Raw genomic sequence first — 18,833 nt, 5'->3', positions numbered from 1 at the left:
TGGCCATGGGAGAGGAAGCCTGGAGGATCGCAGCCTCGCAGGCACGGCGAGGGAGATTTCTGCAAAAAGGATGGATCGCTATGAATAGTTGCGACCGAAATCAGGAATTTGTTTATAAATTTTGAACCCCGTATGTTCAGAAAACACCCTAAAATGGATAGCGATTAATAATCGTGATCCAAATGAGGGGGCTGTGTGCAAATATTTGGTCCCAATATTTACAGAAAACACCCCGAGAATCGCGATCCAAATTAAGGGGCCATCTGCAAAACATGTTGACCGCGACCTTCCCCTCCATTCCCGACGCCGCCTTGCGCCCCGCCGCCGGTGTTCCGGGCGAGGAACTGGTTCAAGGTCAGGGGGCTCTAGTTCTCCACCGGTTTCCTCGAAGGATGCCAGCGAGAGGCAGCAAGGGCTCGCGTTCCATCTGAGGATTGGAGAAACGAAGTTGAGCGCACTGCTCGGCTTCGCTGGCGCACCAGAACTCGAGTCAGACGGCCATGTCGTGAAGGACGGCGGCATGGATGACCCTCAGTGGGCAGTGTCCACGACATTGTCTTGGGTGTGGTGGACCTATGAGCTCTGCTGCCGCGAGGAGTGGCACAGGGGATGCGCAGCACAGAGCGCGCCCAGACTAGAAGCCAGTGCTGCTTCAGAATTTACAGGCCAGAGCTGTGAACTCACTTTGTCACTTCAAACAGCACAAATGCGCAAATGTGAACAACTGTGAATCAGAAACCAGATTAGAAAGCAGGACATGGGGGCATTGGCATTTAGTTTTGAGCAACACATATGCTTTGCTTCAGTTCACCGTATTTGGTGCTTGAGAATCGTTTCGGCATTAGGTAATACTGTCTACCTTCACCTGCTTTCCCTGTAGAGTTGACAAACGTTGGAGTTGTGTACTTCAAGCTTGTGAAATACATGTTCAAAGTTAAGCTCATTCTCCAGGATCAAGAGAAGGTTGAATCCTAACTTCTCTTAAAGTGACATGATCATGTAAGCTTGGTTTCTCTTTCTTTTTTAAAAGAGGAGACATGTTTTTACCCTAGGAGTGATAGTACAAATATCTCTAGAAACAGCATGACATGATTGTCAGTTTAGGCCTCATCTTCCTGCAAAAAAAGAAAAAGACAGGCACCAAACACAGAGTGAGCAAGGTTCAGAGCATAATGTTGCTCATTCTTCATCTTAGGCTTTTTAGCAGAAAAACTGGCCCTACTTTTCATAGAAGTATGCGAACGGCCATAGAAGGACGGCGACGAGAAGATGCCGGCAAGTCGCGTAAACATAGGGGTTGAGCCCCCTGTTGAACGCAGCATCGGTGAAGAAGTACAGGATCGTGCAGCACAGCTGCACCAAGGTCATCAAGGCGTGAGGCGCGTACCTCGTCCACACCCCGCCGCCCGGAAGGGCCATTTCTGCCGAACTAGAAGCCAGAGTGCAAGGCCACTACTCAGCCCAACCACAAGTGTGTAGTAGTGTCTAGTCTGGCCTGGTTGTGATAGCAGCAGTATGTGTCTGTCTATATAGGCAGCTATGGTGCTGTCACTGTGATAGCCTTGTATGGTTGCTACCTGAAGTCATTAACAGCAAGGAATCAAATGTGCTCTCTCTTCCAGCTCCTCGAATGTTTGGAGAACAATTTATCAAAAAAGAAAGTTAGGGGCACAAGATGGTAAAGACAAAACACTAAACATGGCCAAGAAGCAGATGCTTTCTGCTCAACTGGTCGTCAGTGCTTGAAGGGTAAAGCATTATGCCCAATTGCTCGTGTTTTAAAATCCCTAGAGCGCTAGTAAAAAAAAATCCCTAGAGCGAGAATTCCATTTGGGCGAGCTTTTGTGCAAAAGCTAGTTCACAAAGAAAGGAAAAGGCTTGTCATATCTTGGTGGCAAACATGAAACATCTATGGCCCCCCGGTTGAATCTTCTGAGTGCTGCTTTGTTGATCGTGCATCACGACAGAATTTTTCACATCGTTTGCGCTACTTGGTGTATGAGCGCAGATCAGATGGGTTGGTCAATTGCAGGTTTGCAACAGAGTGTCAGATCCTGCTTATTGCACTTCTGTTGGTGTCCATGGCATTCCCCGGAGGACGAACTCCATCCTGCTTGCACTTCTGTTGTCTGTTGGTCTCCATCACGAGCTCGCGGCAGCAGAGGACCAGGAAACACTGGCCAAGTCCAGTCTCCAGAGCGCGACGGCGACCTCCCCGAGCGCCACCAGCTGCTCCCGCGCGGCGATTTCCACCCAGCCAGCCTTTGCCTTCTCGGCCGTGCGTTCCTGCCAATCTGCCGTATACTCGTCCCGCGCCGGCGTGCCGCGCGTTCGCGAGGCGCCTGAAGATTTGCTAAAACCCTCCTCCTCCTGCCCAACCGGTAAAACCCCGGCGATGCGGCGGCTCCCGAAATCCCTCCTCCTCGCCTGCCTCTCCAGGCCGCTCCGCGTCCGACCCCCGCTCCCACCTCTCCACCCGCCGCCGCCTCCCCACCACGCACGCCCCCGCCGCCTCCCCTTCTCCACGCAAACCCTAACCCGGGCCCCTCCTCCTCCTCCTCCCCCCGATGCGGCGGCGGCCAAGCCCGCGGGGCTCGCGTTCCTGGAGGCCGCGGAGCTCCACGAGTCCGAGGGCGACCACCGGAAGGCCCTCGACCTCGCCCTCAGGGCGATCGCCCCGCTGCAGGATTCCCACGGCGGGTGGTCGCTCCCCGTCGCGCGCGCGCTCCGCCTCGCGGGCGCCGCCGCCTCCCGCGTCGGGCTCGCCGGCGACGGGATCGAGTCCCTCGGCGCCGCCGCGGAGATCGTCGACTACCTGGCCCCCGCGCGGCGCGGGGAGCACGAGGTGGCGGCGGTGGGCGCCGCCGTGCACGAGCAGCTGGCGCGCGCGAAGATGGCCGTGGGGCGGCGGTGGGACGCGGTAGGCGACCTCCGCCGCGCGCTGGAGCTGAGGAGCGGCTGCCTGGATGAAGGGAGTGCGGAGCTGGGGGACGCCTACAGGGACGTCGCCGAGGCCTACGCTGGCGTGCTAGACTTCGACAAGGCCTTGTCGCTGTGTTTGAAGGCCTTGGGGATTGCAGAGGCACGATTTGGTGTGGACTCCACGGAGGTGGCTAAGGTCCGGCGGCTTCTCGCAGTTATCTATACCGGGTTAGGTCGCCATGTGGACGCACTGGAGCAAATTGAGCTTGCTAAGATGGTGTATGAGCCATTGGGATTGAATGTCGAGCTTTCCCAGGTCGAAATTGATGGGGCCAATATCCGCACTTTGTTGGGGAGATCTGAGGAGGCTTTGAATGACCTTAAGAGGGTGATGAAGCGGGCCGACAAGGTGAGCGAGGAACGTGCACTAGCATATGTTACAATGGCAAAGATCTTGAGCTCCCAGGAGAGGATCGGGGACGCAAAACGGTGCTTGGAAATTGCTCACGGGATTATCGACACGAAGGATTCTGTGAACCCAGGGCGAATTTCTGAGGCATATGCTGAGATATCAATGTTGCACGAGTCAATGGGAGAATTTGAAACGTCTTTGAGCTTGATGAAGAAAACACTTGCAGTTCTTGAGGGTGCCAAGGATATGCAGCACGTTGAAGGCAGCATCTCTGCAAGGATGGGCTGGATCCTCCTGCATACGGGAAGAGTTGCTGAGGCTGTTCCTTATCTGGAGACTGCAGTTGATAAGTTGAGGAATTGCTTTGGGCCGCAGCACTTTGGGTTAGGCTTTACTTATAAGCATTTGGGGGAGGCCTATCTTCAGATGGACAAACATGAATCAGCTGTGAAGTTCCTCACACTTGCAAAGGGTATTATTCATGCTACATTTGGGCCAACACATGAGGATTCCATTGACATGAACCAGTCCCTTGCAAACGCGTATGGACTGATGGGAAGGTAATTCATTTCACATTCTTGTGTTTTGACTATTTGTACTGTTGAGGTACGCTTTTGTATTGATATAGGCGTGCTACCGTAGTACTCAATTATTGCTTGCAAGTTAGTGCTGTTGTGCTATCCAAGTGTCCCTTAAGCAAATCAACTGTGGCCTTGTGGGCGCCTTGGCTGCCAAGCTGCCAATGCAGAAATCTGCACAGCCATACCATGACCTTATATTTACTTTTATCAATTGCAAATCAATGGAGATAAGAGGTCATACCATAAAATATAACTGGAAGGTAGCATTAGATAACCATGTGGGTACCTTGTTTTTCTAGTTTCTGCCAATACAGAAACTGCATAACTGTACCATAACCTTGTATAACTCAATAGAGTTTAAAAAAATGTTAAAAGTGATATGATGTTGATTAACAGATCAAACTTGTTGCAATTCTTTGCTACCTACACACATGGGAGGGTGGATTTTAACCAATTTTAAATCAATCATACTATGAGATGATCTGGAAAGTATGTTGTTGTGGTGCCTGCTGATTCATCTGTAAACAATGCTTGTTGTTTTTATATGTTCTGATGCTACCATTGTACTATGGAAATGAAAACTTCCCCTGTTTTAGCACATTATATAGTAGAGCCTGGATGGTGCATCTGGTATCCTTGCATTTGTTTGTATATTTTCGATATATATGCTTGCTTTTTTGGTTGTATATACATATTAGCATATGAACTTTCTTGGGCAGTAGCTTTACACTCACTAACATCAATTCATATTTACAACTGAATGGAGTATGTGTTAGTTGCGCATGTTTAGCATGGTTCCTTGTGGAGTGGCTGTTTTTGTATACCATGGATACCCTTTTGGCTGTTTTTACATTTAATGCTACTTTGGATGCAGATACAAACTTGCTATGGACTTTCAAGAACAAGTCATAGATGCTTACAAAAGCTGTGGCACTGATTCCTCAGATGATCTCAGAGAAGCTTATAGGCTTCGAGAGCAGCTTAAGATGAAGGCGAAAGGGTTGCGTCATGCCGTATTTCCAGCAAATTCATTACCTGTGCTACCTGAACATAATGACTAGTGCTTCTCCATCAATGTCACATTTAGATTATTTGATGGTAATTTGTTATCGTGCCAGTGTTACCTCCAGCCTTCTATTTAGTGTCGTTTTCGTTGTTATATATATTTTGTTACTCTATAACGTAATTGGTGATTTGAACATGCCAGAAATCTTGTTTGAGAAAGCTAGTCAATGATTATGCTGTTTGTACCTGATCATAGTATAATGAATCAAATTATTGACAGTTTTCATGAGGTGTGGGCAGCGTAGAACTGTAGTCTGTAGGTGGCACCATGTATGAAGCGAGGCTTATATTCTGCAATTATCAAGCCTTCTGACTTCTTTTATTAAAGAAACAGGAGGTGCAGGCCCTTACTGGATATGTTATATTAGGAAATATAGGTTTGTGCCTACGGTTTTGATGTTTGCCATTGCTTTTGTAATATCTAGAATCATGTCATCACTGTTTAAAACTTTGTTCCATTTATTGTTACTGCCTACCAATTTTAGTGTTAAAGCTTGTTTGATTCAAACCACTGATAATTGTTTTTTTTAAAGTACACTGGCAATTGTATGGCAGTGGCATAAAGAACAAGGATGGCATGAGTCTAAAATATTATAAAACCAACAGTAAATATGGATTTCATAATTGACACAGCTATTTCCTTGAATGTATTGATGTATGTGGCTCAGTTGATTACTGAAGGGTGTATTTGTCTCAGGGCAGCCAACCAAACAGCATCTCCCAGGACTAGGCATTTGTTGCTTGCCAAGATTCTTACTCAACCTTCAACTGGGCCTGACCCTTTTTCAGGAAACAAAATTGCCTAAATGTTTGGAATCTGGTATAAATGTTAGGCAACCTGGCAGTTCATTGCCCATTGACTTACATGTTTGATACATTTAGATCTTTCTTTCAGTTTAGTCCCCTGTGGAGAATGAGGACTCATAACACAGGCACAAGCTTGATGATGCTCATGGTGAAAAATTCTCTAAACGCATCTTTGAGCTTCTATATTTGACATCTGGATACTTGCATTATTATCTTCCAATTCTAGACTGCGCGTGCACCACCAAATCCCCAGGTCCAGAGTTTTCCTCTTCTTTTAAATATGGATGGCTTCTACTTGGGCTAAATGACGAGCCACTATCCTGTAAAAGGTCCCCGCACTAACTATTCTGACGCTGTTTCTATGGCCAAATAGTTCGGTCAGTAAATGCATGTTTGTCCTTCCTGGGTTTCAGTCTTATTATTTGCTTTGTCTAGCATTACGAGATTGTTTTATTGTGCGTATGCTTTCTGCGAATCTGCAGGAAGACATCGAATATATACTGAAGCTTGATGAAGTTTTAGCGTTTGCATTGAACTGATTGAGTCCATCTTATGGAATCTGGTGCCCCCTCCATCACTAATCCACTAAGCATGCTACAGCTATTATTTTACAAATGCAGTTCTATTGACAGCCTGACGATATTGGTTTGGTTGATTCTGTCAGGTTTGTTTTTCTTTTCCTAATTATGTTTACACTTAGACACTGCTGTGAGTAATATGCCTCACATTTTTTAAAATTTCCTATTATCCTCCTGAAAGATACTGAACCTTACAAATGGGAGAAGAATGTATACTTATGAGGCCCATACTGTACTGCATGAATTTTAACAATCGACAGATATGTATTTCTGAGAAGATCCTGCACGGCGCGGATGTTAAATACAGTAAGCTCAATTTTATAGCTATTTTGGAATCAAGTTGTGGACCACTGCAACAGAAATTGGTGGATCTTGATGTCTTTTTGTCAGGTAGAGCACTGCACATATTGTGCTACAACTACTGTTTGATGATGTTCAACTTCAGTTTATTCGTTTGATATCAATTGGATGTGTATGTTTGGCAAGTTGGAAGCATCAATTCAGTAACTTAAGTGAAGTGGGACCGTGGACAATTTTTCATGCATTCTGCAGTGCAGCTTATTGTACGAGTGCCAGTGACCCATTTATTTATTTTGTTCGTCAGCAATTCAGTTTCTTTAATCTCGAACACCTCAGCAGTTCCGTTGTCTTCGGTGGCAACACTCAGTGCTGCATTACAATTGATAAGAGCACATAAACCTCACAATAGCAGGACTGACAAAAGGACAGTTAATCTTCAACATGTGCATTGATTATAATTTGCAGGTTGCAAATTATGTGAACATTTGTATTATATTTTTTAAAAAAAGAAACATTGGTATTATATCACACATGTGGACAGGCGGGATTCAGAAGGGTGATAGATGCTGGCAGACAAAAGGCATTCAGAAGAGTGTGTTACCGGTTGGAATCCCAATGGCACATTTCTGTTCATGAGCTCAGCAGTCTGCAAGCCGTGGTCATGCATGGGTATCCTGAGCTCCTCCATATGCATCAGAGATGGCTGCGCTGATAGTTATGACGCCTGCTGCTGCAGCTCTGGTTGACCGCTCAGTAACATCAGATATCCCCAGAGATCACTGCATCAGTCATGCTCTCTATCTTCCAGTACTCCTACGATGGTGCAAGCTGCTCAGTTCTTTCACTGCATCCATCATTTTGTTGCCTCAACAGTTGCATGCGCTCAGAGACGGCAGAACTACGCATTTTCTGGTCTGTCTTCCATACATCAATTGGCATTGATTACCAGTTTGGATATGATTGCCATGTACTTCTACATTTGGCGATGGATGGCGAGGGTTCGATGTGATTCCTGCTAAACATGTGTGTTGCCTCGCTTCCGCGAGTGGGCATTGCCACATGTGGATATCTTACGGCTGGAGGAAATTGGGTACAAAGCAACTCGGAAGCCAAACGTTGCAGCGCTTGTTTTTGTGCAAGTTCAGTGGTTGCAAAACCAAAGGTTCATTGATGTCTCTGCTGCGCTACTGGAGTATTAACATGTGGCAGTGGCTCCCTTGGATGTACAAATGTCTCCACTCTGTTTCTGCTAACTTGGACGATGTCTCGTGAGGTATTCCACTACTTTGATGGCCTTGGGGTAAGAGATCGGTTTGATTGTTTCTGACACCCCGGCTGACTGCTAGTTGTTCTCTTTCCGTGGTCACATACAGTTGCTGTTGTCAGGCCCTAAGTGGAGTGTGAGGTCGTTATGTATTTGTCCCATGTCGTCCATATGCTGTCGTTTGGAAATCAAGCAGCACTCTGGTGCCCTTTGCCTCATTTGTCAGCCCAATCCGTAATCTTTTAATGCTGTTCAAAACCCCGAATTTCAGCCTTGGCATCTTCATACCAATTTGTACTGAAACTAAATGCTGTATGGATATGGAGGGTGATTGCAAGCAAGGGACATCCAGAGCTTTGTTATGTTGTCTGCATGGTTCTCTCTTTTTTACACGACAATAGCCCAACGTGGATGTAAAATATACACTAGTTTCGACTGGAACAATGAATAACGTAACTTGATTCAATCTGTCATCTCAATCGGGTAAACCTGTCGCAACATCTGTGTTCAACTGTCACGACAATATCTTTTTGGCAACCTTATGATACCTAGCGAAACCCTTTACTTTACCATGTTATTGTGAACAGCACGTGGTGTGCAATCCAGGTGCTTGTCTGCTAGCAAATGTCACTGGTGGAACTGTGTGGTAGCCACCGATTAGTACCAGTAGCGTGGTTGTCCTTGCGTTCCACCATTCGAGTGAGGGAGCTAGGTAACAGCTACCAGCAGTGGCGAGCAGTGAAGCGGCCCACGTCGCTAGTGGTCAATATCGTTTCTTTGCAGGCAGATTCTACAGTTGAAAGTTGAAGACCATACCATACCCGATGCTCATGCACGTCCTTTGGCTAATCCTCTCCCATGAGACGTAGTACCTGGCGAGGTTTCATGATAGCAAACGACAATCTACTGCTGAGAGGCTCTGATAAGCTGATACATAAGCTACAGGAAGGACAGCTATGAGGATGTCCCCAGTGGCAACCTCCAAGATCCTCTCGTCGTTGCCGACTTGTCAGAAAATCTACTGGTCCTGCGAGCGGCGCAGCGGACAAAATTGTATCAGCGCATGCCATTGTTCTGCATGTGACGGCCGTGTCATGCTTGGCATACGAGCATACCAGAGCTTAGCTTTCTTGATTGTGTTGCTGATTAGCATTTGGACAATTGGGATTCGAAATCCTGAATCCAAATCAGATGATGTTCCAGAAACATTTGGAGTTCAGTTATAATGATCTGGACACAAATCTTCACCACCTAAACAGATCCTCAGTAGTTTCCTCGCAGAAAAAGAGAAAGAAATGTCCTTGGAAGGTTAAATTCGCCTACAAGATCCTTCACAAAAGAGTTGCTGTCCGGTTGTTACTCTAAAAGGGCCGTGTTCCCATGCCAAGGAATGACGCTCCAGACTCTTCTCTCAGTCCCAGAGCAGCAGTAACTTGGGAAAGGCTACGGCTAGGCTTGTAGCTGTAGGCTTGTAGCAGCAAGCGCATTGCAGCCCGGCACCAACCTTGCAGCCCTTGGATTAGGTAGCGGTCCTGATCGACGCAGCACAGCGCCGGAGCGCCCAAACGTGCAGCAGTGCAGAGGAAAACCCTGCTGCCGAATCGCACAATCATTCCGGGTTGGGGTTGGTTTTAGCTCCTCTAGTTCCCCTGGTCCCCCGGGAACATCGCTGGTGATCGATCGATGCCGCACCCGAAAGCACGCACCAACGTTGACATCCCACCCTCCATTAGCCCCCCCGGCCGGGGATCTAAATGATTGGTTGGCCGTGCGCGCGCCGGACCAGCTAACCAAATCTACCCACGCCGCGAAAGGATCCGTGTTTATTACTGTCTCGTTTCAAATTGTAATTCGTTTTGAAAAATCTAGATATATAATTTTTACTATATATTTAAACATAGTGCATATATAGATATATATTAAAATCTATGTCCATCCGTCATAAGCTAAAAGCAACGGAATGTGACGAGCGCATGGGAGAAAAAAAATGCGGCGTCGAGATAAAGACGAGCGTGTATGCCGTCGCCGTCGAATTCACCGGGCGCCGGCCGGCCGGCAGGTAGGCCGCCCGGGACCAGGCGGCCGAGCTGCCATGCCGTGGCGCAACACGGACACGAAGCGTCGCAAAACACGGGAGGCGCCGGCGCGCGGCTGGGGCGGCTTCGCTTCAAGGCACGTCCACTTCGTCGTACCCGCGAAGCGAGGCGCGCACATGGCCGGTGCCCGCGCGCGCCGGCCCCCAGCAGCCGCCCGGCCGCCTCGCGACGACGACGCCAGCGCGCGCTGATGGATGGCTGTCTTGGCTACCCCGTCTACTCCGTCGTGGCTAGACGAAGCGCCCCGGCCGGGCGCCCGGCCCGTCTACCTGTGCCCGTACGGTCCAGATGGAAAGCTGCGCGCCCGCGCGCCGCGACACTTGCATGCTCGCCGCGCTGCCCTACGGCTCCGGGCGAGCCCTCGCAGTCGCACGCTCGTGTCCTAGGCTAGGCCCCCGGGCCCGGCCCCCAGCCAGGCCAGCGCCTTGCGAGCACGGCATCGAGCGAGCTCGCTTTTCACCCCCGAAATGTCCAATCCGCTTAACTGCTTGGCCGTGCATTGGTCACCAGACCCCGAACGCCAGTGCCGATCGCTGATGGGGAAAACAAATCGCTCCTCGTACATGTTGGCGTCCTGGAACGAGGCAATGCTGAAGGGCACGGGCTCGATTCGATCCCCTGCAGCCAACCAAAGCTGCGAGCTTGGCCGATCAGAAAGAGACCTGCAACAATCTATCCCCGGAAACCAGAAAACAAGCAAGAAAGGGACTCGCGACGAACCATGGGACGCGGCAGGATGTTGCATGTCGTGCCGGGCACAAAAAGGCCACGCGTGAAACATTTTTAATTTGCAGTTACTGCTAGCTCCTCAATTAGAAAAAAAAGCGAAAGAATTGATCGCAACCATATCATCTGCTGACTGACAGCCAGGCTATTCTGCACAGCAATGGCGTGGCATCCATGTATCATCATGAATGCACGGATGGATGGCACACTTGCCTCTGCGTGGCGAGGAACTCCTGGACGGACACGTAGAGGTGCTTGTCGCAGCAGGAGTCGAGGGACAGGGACCGCCGCAAGGGCAGCGCCGCGAACTCCTCGCCCGCCTTCCTCATGTCGATGGCCTCGTCGCCGACGCTCTCCGACTTGCGCAGCTGCGGCTTCTGGTGCCGCGGCCTTCTGCCGCCGGCCGGAGTGCCCGCGCCGCGGTTGCTGAACCATCTCTCGTGCTCCCCTCTCACCTCGATCACAATGCTGTCGCTGGCGAGCTCGGTGTCGCGGCGGCTGGGGACCGTCGCCTCCGCCGCCTCCGGGGCGCAACGCGCCGGCAACCGCGCGGCCGGCAGCGTGACGTCGCTCCGGCAGAAGGGGCAGCGGGCGCTGCCCTGCAGCCACGTGTCGATGCAGTCGATGTGGAAGGCGTGGGAGCAATTGGGCAGCAGCCGGACGCGCTCTCGCTCCACGAACTCGCTCAGGCACACGGCGCACTCCGACACCGATATCCTCGGCGCCACGCTGCAGCCGCCGCCGGCGTCGCCGCCGCAGGCCGCCGCCGTGAACTTGACGACCGGGAGCATGCGGATGAGCGGCAGGCCGAGGCCCCGCCGGTCGTCGCTCGCCGCGGCGCGGATGACGGACGCCTCCCGTCCGCCACTGCCGGCTCCCCGCGCGCGCCGGTGCCACGGCGGGTGGCGCGACCAGAGCGCGCGCAGCAGCTGGCACTTGGTCACGAACGCGTAGTAGCTCGCCAGGAGCGCGAACGCCGCCATGATGCCCACGACGGTGATGATCACCATGGTGACGCTCGCGCTCGACGACGACGGCGTCGGAGCTGAGGGCGAGGACGACGGGCTGTTGGCGAACGGCGCCGGTGGCGGATCCATTTGCTAGCGCCGTCCCTGCCAAGATATCAAGGCTCGCCAGGAACTGTTGGGAGGGCAGGAAAGCGTACGGGGAGCGGCAGGGCGAAAGCAAAGCTTCTGAGAGAGACGTGGAGCGGCGACGCAGCAGTGCCGACCATGAACGGATGGCCGCTATTATACCAAGCGATCGGAGCTACATGTGCTGTCTGAGCAGAGCGGCTGATGCCGAGAGCTTCTGTTTCTGCCTCCTGGGCAGAGAGGTTTCGTATGAAAAGGAGGGCCGCCATGGGCAGCGACCTTAGCTTCCAGGCTCTGCTTTTTCTGCCTTATTTTTAGACTTAACATGCTCTGCTTAGCCGGTCGGCGGTGGTTATGCCTTGTTATGAGGCATGTCAGGTGTGACCGTGTGGGGTTTCGACTCTTGAGTGCTCGTCAAGGGACTGATCCAGATCCTGACCGTTCACTCGCGATCGGACGGCATGTACCACCATATCATGTAATTTTCAGAAGAGTAAATAGATTAACTAAATTCCTTTGCAAACCCATGGGACCCCGAACGGCAATCGGGTCGATAAAACGAGCAGGTGACCGATAAAGACACCAGTGCGCGAGCCGGTGGCGAGGCATTGACGCTTGTTCGCAGGGGCAGTTGGACGCCGGCGAAAATCGTGCGCCGCCTCCCCCCGCGGAGCACACGACCCGGCACAACCCCTCGTACACGCCGTGCGCGAGGAACTTAACTCCCCTGCCTGTAGAAAAGGCGAAGGTTCGGTGGCGCAGTCCTGCACCTTGACGACGTACAGGTACAGACAGGGGTTCGGCGCCCGTGCAGTTTTCCTCCCGGCCTTTTCTCCGTGCACCGTGCCCCGTTTCCTCACCCCCGGTACACGGAAAGAGAGACCGTGCGCCCCGAGTAAAATGTTCAGGCTCAGAGGAAGCCAAATACACCTGTTCTGTACGCGCGTGGCGACGTTCCTGGTCACCTGTCGGACATGAGCAGTGGATTACTTGGTACCGGCCCATGCCGCCGAGGAGACGGCGCGGGGGAGGGCAGGGGAGGGAGGCCCGAATCATTGCCGTTGCCGCCCGTGGCGGGGTACAGCGGCAGCGGCGCAAAACTAGCAAGGCTCCCTACGTTGTAGAGGCCCCGCTGTTTGCCCTGGTTGTGGATCGCGGTGTTGCTTGCGGCCTCTCCTCTCTTCTTTGGGGGCGGTTAAAAATTGGGGGGCGGCTGCGGCGCGGGCCACCCGTCCATGCGGTTGTGTCCGGCGCCGGCCGTGGATCGCCGCGACAGCCCAGCAGTGCGCAACAGGCCCGCCGGGGTCCGGCCGGGGAGGCGGGGGGCTTCCGGGAGGACAAAGCCGGCCGCTTTCACCGGCGATTTGACGGTGCAGTTGGTGACCAGTCAGTCGGTCTCGGTGGTGGTGGTAGATAGAGCCGGGAGCAGCAGCGGCAGTCAGCAGCGCCGCAGCGGCGGCGATTAGTCGGACGGGACGCGCCCGGGCCGGCCAACAAAAATGGCTGCAAAGTGCTCTTGGGCTGCCGAGATGCATAACTTGTGTGCTTTAGAGGCGGGCCAACAGAAGCAAGCAGGGCTGCCGGTTCGCGCCTGTGGGCTGAGAAGCGTAAACAAGGCTTGAGGCCGAGCCCAACATAATTGGGCTGAGCTTCTGTACTAAACTCTTCCATTCGTCCGTGCAGTGTGACGCCGTCCGGTTGGAGCTCGCCCGCCGCCGTCATGCGCGCGCGCACCGGACTCGGAGCCAACGCGCAGTTATGGCTTTGCACGCCTGCCGCGTCTACTTGGTCGGCGGACAAACTCGGACGCCGGCCGCGACCGAGACACGACACCGCCGCAGGTCAAACGGACAGGGACGCGTTCCTCTGCCGGCGGAGCTACGTGCGAGTCTGCAAGCGGCACGTCTGCCCGTATGCTGTTGCGTATCCCGACAGGTCTAGTTTGTAGTTTCCTCCAAAATTTGGGAGAAATCCGGGTAACAAGACAAACGCAGCAAGCCTGAAAATTACCTTTGTCTCATCAGAGGCAAAAGGATTTGAAAACCGCTGACTTTGGCGACTCCAAATTCCATCTCAAGAGTCAAACTCTCTAGTGCTGCTTTCAGTTTGAACATGAGAGCATACGAACACCGCAGCGCGGCCACTGTCCTCGCGTGCGCTCCTGTCGACAAGCACCACGCCACCACGCAGCTCCAGCAAGTCAAGGATCCAGAGAACGCACTGCCTCCGTCCGATTTGTCCGTTGCAGAATGAGAAGAGGAAGGCAGATTCCGTCAACCATGTGGCGCGCATGATTCGTCGCCGCGGAGCAAGGCCCCCCGCCAGGTTGCAGGTCAACCCCGCGACGCTCGCTGCTCATCAAGTGGAGATCCACATGGAACCACGCAACCAGGCGGCCGGGGTCGATCGTGATCGGGGGGCCGTTTCCGCCCTTGTCTGCGTCTGCAACCTGCGTTTGTTTACACCGCGCGTCTGTGCAGACGGGGGCGTCAGCGTGTGCAACTTGGCCGTGGTGCCATGCCATTGCCATCCATGGTCAACCCGGCAACTCGTCGGCTTCGCGTATGGACGAAGGCTCCCGTCCGGGCAGGGTCACAGAAATGAATTCTCAGATAAGGGGAAGAAAAACGAAATCTTTCACCTCATCCTCATGGCTCCTATGATATACGTGCTGTTGGCTGGAAAAGTGTTTTGGTTAACCAAACATGGTTTTGTTTATCTCGCAAACAATTTTGTGTTGACGAATGATGGCGGCGTACGGTGGTTACAACATCTTTGCAATCAAATGATGGTTTTCTTTTGCTAGATGGTGTTATTATTACTTGTTAATTGCCTTGATGGACAAAAGTGGTGATGTGTGGGTTGCATAACCTACCTCGCGACGTTGACCCGGGGGCCTTGCAGCCAACGAGGCGAGCGTGCGGAGGATCCCTGCCCGGCCCCGCTTGATCTTATCATCGTCACCGTCCACGCGTAACTCTAAAGCCAAGCGAGAAATGTTTGTGCCAAGGACGACAAATTAAGTGGCAACAGAATAGAAGGATGCCATGATCGTGCTTAGGTCAGCATGACATCGCAGTTTTTTTTTTGTGCGGAAGGGAAAAAAAAAACCTTTTGCACTGTACAACAAAGTAAGGTGAGATGGTACAAGCTCATGACAATCAGGTTGTCTTTTCAGTCGACCTGCATTGACAATTCAGATCACCAACGAACGACGTTCGTCGCTTCTCACATCAATATCGATAAGCTCTCCCGCTTGTGCCCGGCCATCTCCAATGGCGAGGACATTTCCAAATCCTTACCTGGAGACGGATTTGAGAGGGTGTACAGGGTGCTCAAGCCCCTCCTACTACCCAGCAGCTCCAATGGAAGCAAAGGGGGAAATGAGAAAAGGAGAGGGAAAAAAAAAGGAAGGACAAGAGGAAGAAAGGGTGGAGGTGGAGGAGGAGGAAGAAGCAAGCCCCCTTCACCATGACACTATGTCTAGTCTCTTCCTTCGTGCCGGCATGGCTCATCGGTCACCCATCACTTAGCCTCGGACTAGTGGCGACTACTAGTTCGCCCCTCCTCTAAGCTGGCGTACCCGCCCACACAGCAGCCCCTACTTCCCTAACCAGGTTAGGCATGAAGTCTCACAAACAAATATTCAGGTTTAATTTCCGATATATCCTAGTTAATTCGATTTGAGAAAAAAGGCCTGGGATAATGTCAACGATCAACAACGAAATGGTAATGGCAATGTTGCACTCGTTGACATGTCATCCGGCGACACCCGGTGCACCAGCAAGCGAGCGAGCACGGAATCAAGGACGAACACGAGGACGCTGGAATGCCTTTGTCATTGCCATTGCCATTGCCAGCAAGCAAGCGAGCACGGAATCAAGTACGAACCAATCACCCGAACGGAACGCCATTGCCATCCACGAACACAAGCTACTGGTAAAAAAAAATCCAAACCAAAGTCTCTGCTATTGCTGTACACTGCATGCACACACGACACAACTCAATTAATCATCAAAACAAAACGTGTTAATGGAGCGACGAGGGCACGAACCCGTCGCCGCCGTCACGGGTCCAGGTGGATCGGCAGCACCGTGCTCCGCGAGCTCCGGCCGAGCCCGAACGACGAGAGCAGCCGACGGAACCGCCCGCTCGTCTCGCCGGCACCGCGGTCGGCGACGACGTTGCTGCTGATGCTGCGGTCGGAGGCGGCGGCGCTGCTCGGCCCGGCCTCCGAGCTTCCAGCAGCTGGCTCCTTGTGCGGCTTCCGGCCGAGGCCGCCCGCGAAGCAGTCCATGGAGAAGGAGCGCGTGATGGGCTCCTGCGCGGCGCCGCTCTTGGTCGGGAACCTGCAGGAGCTCCCGTACCCCACCCTCGCGGCGGCGCCGATGCGGCCGTCGCCGAGCTGCAGCTCGCGGCAGGACGCCTCGTGCTCGTCGCGGGCGAGCGGGAGCGCGACCTCCCCCGTGACGACGGTGCGGCAGAGCGGGCAGCTGACGTTGTGGTGGAGCCAGGTGTCGATGCAGTCGATGTGGAACGCGTGGGAGCAGCTGGGCAGCTGCTTGAGCCGCTCGCCCGGCGCGAACTCGGCGAGGCACACGGCGCACTCGAGCGCCCCCGACGCGGCCCGGGCCCGGCGGTACTTGACGACGGGCAGCGCGGCGACGACGTCCGGGTCGAGCCCGCCGGGGAGCTCGGCGGCCTCGAGGTCGGTGAAGAAGACCGCCGACACCCGCTCCACGAGCTCGTCGCGGCGCGCGCGGTGGAGCAGCCCGGACCCGCCGCCGCCGCCGCCGCGGAGCCAGCAGCGGACGACGAGGAAGTAGTAGCTGATGAGGATGAGCGAGGTGACCATGAACCCGATGGCGATGACGATGGCGATCGGGAACGCCGCGCCGCCCTGCCCGGCGCCCGGCGGGGGGGACGCGTCCGGCGGCAGTATGGGCGCGCCCGCTGCCATGCCCGCCGCGTCCATCGCCATGCCACGCGCCCGGGCAAAGTCAATGCCTTCGCGGAGAGATCGGCGGCCTCGGGCGAGCCGAGCCGACCCGAGCAAAGAAATAGGAGGTGGGGTGGGAGGGAGGCGTGAGGCGCAGCTAGCGCGTGATCCAAGGAAGCGACTACGCGAGCGCGCTGCTGCCTGACCTGCAGGCGCGGGCCGCTGTACTAGCCGGTGGACGGCCGGACCGCGGGGTCGCGTCGGGTAGTAGAAAACCGCGCCGCGCCAACCAACGAAAGAGATGAGAGCCTGCTGCCGGTACGCGCCCGAGCCCGCGGGTGCGGGGCAAAGTTTCCGAGACGCTTTTATACGTGCCCGCGGGCGGCGTGCGACGGCGACGGCCCAGCTGCGGTGTGGACGCGCGGCTGGTGGGGTCGCCTTTCCTTGCCTAGCTGCCTTGCCTCGCATGGCTCGGCTCTGGTCAACTCCTCGGCCAGCCCCCCGCCGGGCGCGCAACATGTGCGCGCCAAGCCGCCAGCGTGTTCGGAGACTCTCCGCTGGGTACAGGGCAACCGAGCCGGCGGCGCGCCCGGTCTACGTGCTCGCGTGCGCGGTGAGCTCCTGGAGCGAGCCTCTCTCTCTCTCTCTCTCTCTCTCTCTCTCTCTACGCGGCCGACCTCATCAGGGCATCAGGCCAGTCGGCAGCGGCTGTCTCGATCTGTGATCCGCCAGAAAACCCGTCCGATGCAAGCTGATAGCGCACGCGTTAGAAAATCTTGACTTCTGCAGCCCATTCGTGTATGTGTGTCAGAGGCTAGAACTAACCCATAGCAGATCGACCAAATTGCGCTGGAATACAGTGGAAGTTGGAAACAGTCCACGACATGCCGTCACGGGAAAGATTATCTGAATCGCCGCTTGATCAAGGCTATTCTGTAGCCGGCGATGGGCGGGATTAATAATGATGCAAGTGACAGTGTGATGAAGAACTTTGTTCCTAGCGCCGCCATTTTTCAATCGCTGCGCAACAACCGTCGCGGCTGCCTAACTCATTGCCTAATCGAAGTGGTTCCAGTGGATGGACATGAGTTCGAAGCTGCGGCTTCCCCGGCTTTTTCATCAGTCGAGCCGAACTAACGCTTTTGTATACAGTTCTGCCTGTTCGAATCGGCAGCTAGCGTTTATTTGGTAGGTTGTGTTGTCCCCCTGAAGCTTTAACAAAAATGCAGCAAGGGCAGTGGTTCTGGCTGCCTGTGTCACGTTCAGACTAATCTGATTGTGACTTTTTTTTTAATACATATGGATTCCTCTTCTTTTAATTGCCCGAAGTCAACTCCGGTTGCACACCTAGCAGCTAGTACAGATCATTGGAGGCGCGATATTATCAGGTTTGTCTGATGCTGCTTTGTTTGTTTAGTGGCGAACCCCAACCATGATGGCAATTTGAAAGATACGATGATTTCATTTCAGCAATAATTGGTTGGGAAAGAGCATGCACCTGCTCAATGTCATCCGCAGCGTTACTATGCTTAAGAGCATAAATGATCCATAATTGTCAAAAAAAAAAAGAAGCTTCCTCGAAAAAGGAAATACTAAATAAAAAGGAAGTGATATGGGCCTCTTTCTGGAGTCAAGTGGGCTCTCGCTTATTTTGAGCCTTCAACGTTGAACCTTATTGCACCGGCCTGCCTCCTATAGAAAAAGGGAGAGGGGTCGCCCGGAAGCCCGCCCGAAGTCGACGCGCGCGGCCCACGTGCATCTATCGCAGCCCAGCTCTTCTTCCTTCCCCCGCGCCGGCGGCGGGCGGAGACTCAGCCGCCGGCCCGCCGCCGATGATGGAACGCGCGCTAGGCTGCCATACTGGGTTAACTGGGCTGCAGGCCGCGGGTCCTGGCTATCCGATCGCACTCCCACGCGGTGGGAGTGGCCGCGATCGGCGGCTGCTATGGCGGCCGTACGGCGCCGAGGGCTGGCAGCCTGGCCAGGTTTGGCATACGACGCCGACTCTGCGACTCCCCCTTGGGCGGTTGGGGCAGGCTGACGTGAGCT

At 53.6% G+C, this 18,833-nt stretch overlaps 3 protein-coding genes across 4 annotated transcripts; 1 reads left to right on the top strand and 2 right to left on the bottom strand.

The window, feature by feature from the left end:
- The first annotated feature begins 2,064 nt into the window (after positions 1–2,064).
- LOC112877475 (protein KINESIN LIGHT CHAIN-RELATED 1-like) lies at positions 2,065–6,972 on the top strand. Of its 2 annotated transcripts, XM_025941785.1 has the most exons (3): positions 2,065–3,894; positions 4,790–6,451; positions 6,547–6,972. In XM_025941785.1, the coding sequence occupies exons 1-2, from the start codon at positions 2,396–2,398 to the stop codon at positions 4,974–4,976; spliced, it is 1,686 nt and encodes a 561-aa protein (XP_025797570.1). In that variant the 5' UTR covers positions 2,065–2,395; the 3' UTR covers positions 4,977–6,451; positions 6,547–6,972. The 2 variants fall into 2 exon arrangements, with proteins under 2 accessions (XP_025797570.1, XP_025797568.1); XM_025941783.1 differs by having other exon boundaries at positions 2,396–3,894; positions 4,790–6,972.
- A 3,800-nt stretch (positions 6,973–10,772) lies between these two features.
- LOC112877509 (RING-H2 finger protein ATL1-like) lies at positions 10,773–12,132 on the bottom strand. Its single transcript, XM_025941827.1, has one exon. The coding sequence runs from the start codon at positions 11,846–11,848 to the stop codon at positions 10,934–10,936; it is 915 nt and encodes a 304-aa protein (XP_025797612.1). The 5' UTR covers positions 11,849–12,132; the 3' UTR covers positions 10,773–10,933.
- Positions 12,133–15,665: 3,533 nt separating this feature from the next.
- Positions 15,666–17,104, bottom strand: LOC112876755 (RING-H2 finger protein ATL16-like). Its single transcript, XM_025940927.1, has one exon. It carries the CDS (start codon positions 16,824–16,826, stop codon positions 15,912–15,914), a length of 915 nt encoding a protein of 304 aa, XP_025796712.1. The 5' UTR covers positions 16,827–17,104; the 3' UTR covers positions 15,666–15,911.
- Between the last annotated feature and the right edge of the window lie 1,729 nt (positions 17,105–18,833).

Source organism: Panicum hallii, chromosome 9 (assembly GCF_002211085.1).
Source record: "Panicum hallii strain FIL2 chromosome 9, PHallii_v3.1, whole genome shotgun sequence".
Classification (NCBI taxonomy): Eukaryota; Viridiplantae; Streptophyta; class Magnoliopsida; order Poales; family Poaceae; genus Panicum; species Panicum hallii.
Note: the sequence above shows the minus strand (reverse complement) of the source record. Positions and strands in the feature narration are given on the sequence as shown.